Genomic DNA, 2,028 nt, shown 5'->3' on the forward strand with positions numbered 1-2,028 from the left:
AATAGTTTCCAGCCGTTCTGGAACCTCACAAATTTCAGTTGCTCTTAGGCGTGCGCGAGGTAAGCATTGCTTACCTCGCGCACGCCTAAGAGCGCGAGGTAAGCAATGTATATTTAATCAATATGGTACCGAAAAAAGAAAAAAGTGACAGTGAAAATACAAAACGTTTTAGTGTAGCATTAAAGAAAGTAATTATTGCAAAATATGAGAATGGCATTCGTGTTTCTGACATCGCTAAAGAATATAATGTGGCAAAATCGACTATCTCTACAATTATTAAAAACAAAAAAGCATTTAAGACTGCCGAAGTGGCTAAAGGAGTGAATGTGATATCGAAACAAAGATCTAAAGTTTTAGATAAAGTTGAAAAACTATTGCTAATATGGATCAATGAAAAGCAACTTGCTGGAGACAGTGTTAGTGAAGCTATAATTTGTGAAAAAGCTAAAAATTTATACAATGACTTGTTGATCCAGACACCCAGTCCAAGTGCAGATAGGCAGGACTTTAAAGCGAGACGAGGGTGGTTTGATAAGTTTCGTCGACGAACTGGCATTCACAGTGTCATAAGACACGGGGAGGCTTCAAGTTCAAATGAAAAAGCAACAAAAGCATTTGTAGATGAATTCGCAGAGTTTGTAAAAAGTGAAGGATACGTCTGGAATCAAGTGTTTAATTGCGATGAGACCGGTCTTTTTTGGAAAAGAATGCCTAGACGAACGTACATAACCCAAGAAGAGAAAGCACTTTCCGGGCCCATGAAGGACAGACTCACTCTTTTATTTTGCGCTAATGCACGTGGTGATCTCAAAATCAAGCCTCTTTTAGTCTACAGCGCCGAAAATATCCGTGTCTTTAAGAGCAAAAATGTGATAAAGTCCAAACTGCCTATACAATGGAAGGCAAATAGTAAGCATGGGTAACTCGGACTTTATTCATGGATTGGCTCACAGAAGTGTTTGCTCCTACTATTAAAAATTATCTTCAGGAAATGGATCTTCCTCTTATGTCTTCTCTTGATGGATAATGCTCCAGCACATCCACCAAATTTGGAGGACGACTTGGATAGTGAACATGACTTCGTCAAGGTCAAATTCTTTCCACCCAACACAACTCCATTACTGCAACCAATGGATCAGCAAGTGATTTCCAATTTTAAAAAGCTGTATACCAAGTCACTGTTTACTGTGTGTTTTCAGGTTACCAATGATACCGACTTAAATCTTAGAACTTTTTGGAAGGAGCATTTTAACATCCTGCATTGTATCAACCTTATTGACAAAGCCTGGAGTGAGGTCTCTCACCGCACTTTGCAATCGCCCTGGAGGAAACTTTGGCCAACTTGTGTCCCAGAGCGAAACTTTAAGGAATTTGAAGAAGAGAGCTCTCCTGATGTAGTGCATGAAATCGTGTCCATTGGCAAGAGTTTGAGAGTAGAGGTAGATGATGCAGACGTGGAGGAATTGCTGAAAGACCAGTAGCGTAGCGTAGGGGGGTCGGCAGGAGCGGCCCGCCCGGCACTTTTTAGGGGCGGCAAGATTTGACAATAAATAATAATAAAATCTTGTAAGAATTTGAACCATTTTATTTCATATTTTCGTCCACCTACCATTTGGACCGATTGAAATGAGCACGGAATAGTGGGAATAGTGTTATCATCCGACTCGCCGGCCGGGGATATGCACAACCTGTCGACCTTTTCTCTTTTTTTCTGCTTGTACGATTCATTCGTACTCATATACACCTCCAATATCCAATAGGGCTAAGTCATCTAGATTACTTACGTTACTCCTACACAAGTCTCCCTAGTCGCTAACTGTAACTGATTTAGAACCAGCATGCACTGCAAATTATTCTTCATTGCAAAATGATATACGCATGCGTCAGGAACTTCTGTCCGAACAAACCTCACTTGCCGTCCGGGTCGGCGATTTTAAAAGGTGGCAACACTAGTACGGAATTTTTCATTACTTATTCTGTGACGAAACTGAATTTTAGTCTTTTAAATTGAGATATCTAAATAAGGGG

General features: G+C 40.3%; 1 protein-coding gene across 1 annotated transcript; it reads left to right on the plus strand.

Moving 5' to 3' along the window:
* Positions 1–122: 122 nt before the first annotated feature.
* LOC111637799 (tigger transposable element-derived protein 1-like) lies at positions 123–1,481 on the plus strand. Its single transcript, XM_023383361.1, has 3 exons — positions 123–919; positions 989–1,142; positions 1,200–1,481. Exons 1-3 carry the CDS (start codon positions 123–125, stop codon positions 1,479–1,481), a joined length of 1,233 nt encoding a protein of 410 aa, XP_023239129.1.
* Positions 1,482–2,028: the final 547 nt, after the last annotated feature.

This window comes from Centruroides sculpturatus, unplaced genomic scaffold, assembly GCF_000671375.1.
Source record: "Centruroides sculpturatus isolate CEXI.00-Female unplaced genomic scaffold, Cexi_2.0 scaffold1001, whole genome shotgun sequence".
In the NCBI taxonomy this organism is placed as follows: domain Eukaryota; kingdom Metazoa; phylum Arthropoda; class Arachnida; order Scorpiones; family Buthidae; genus Centruroides; species Centruroides sculpturatus.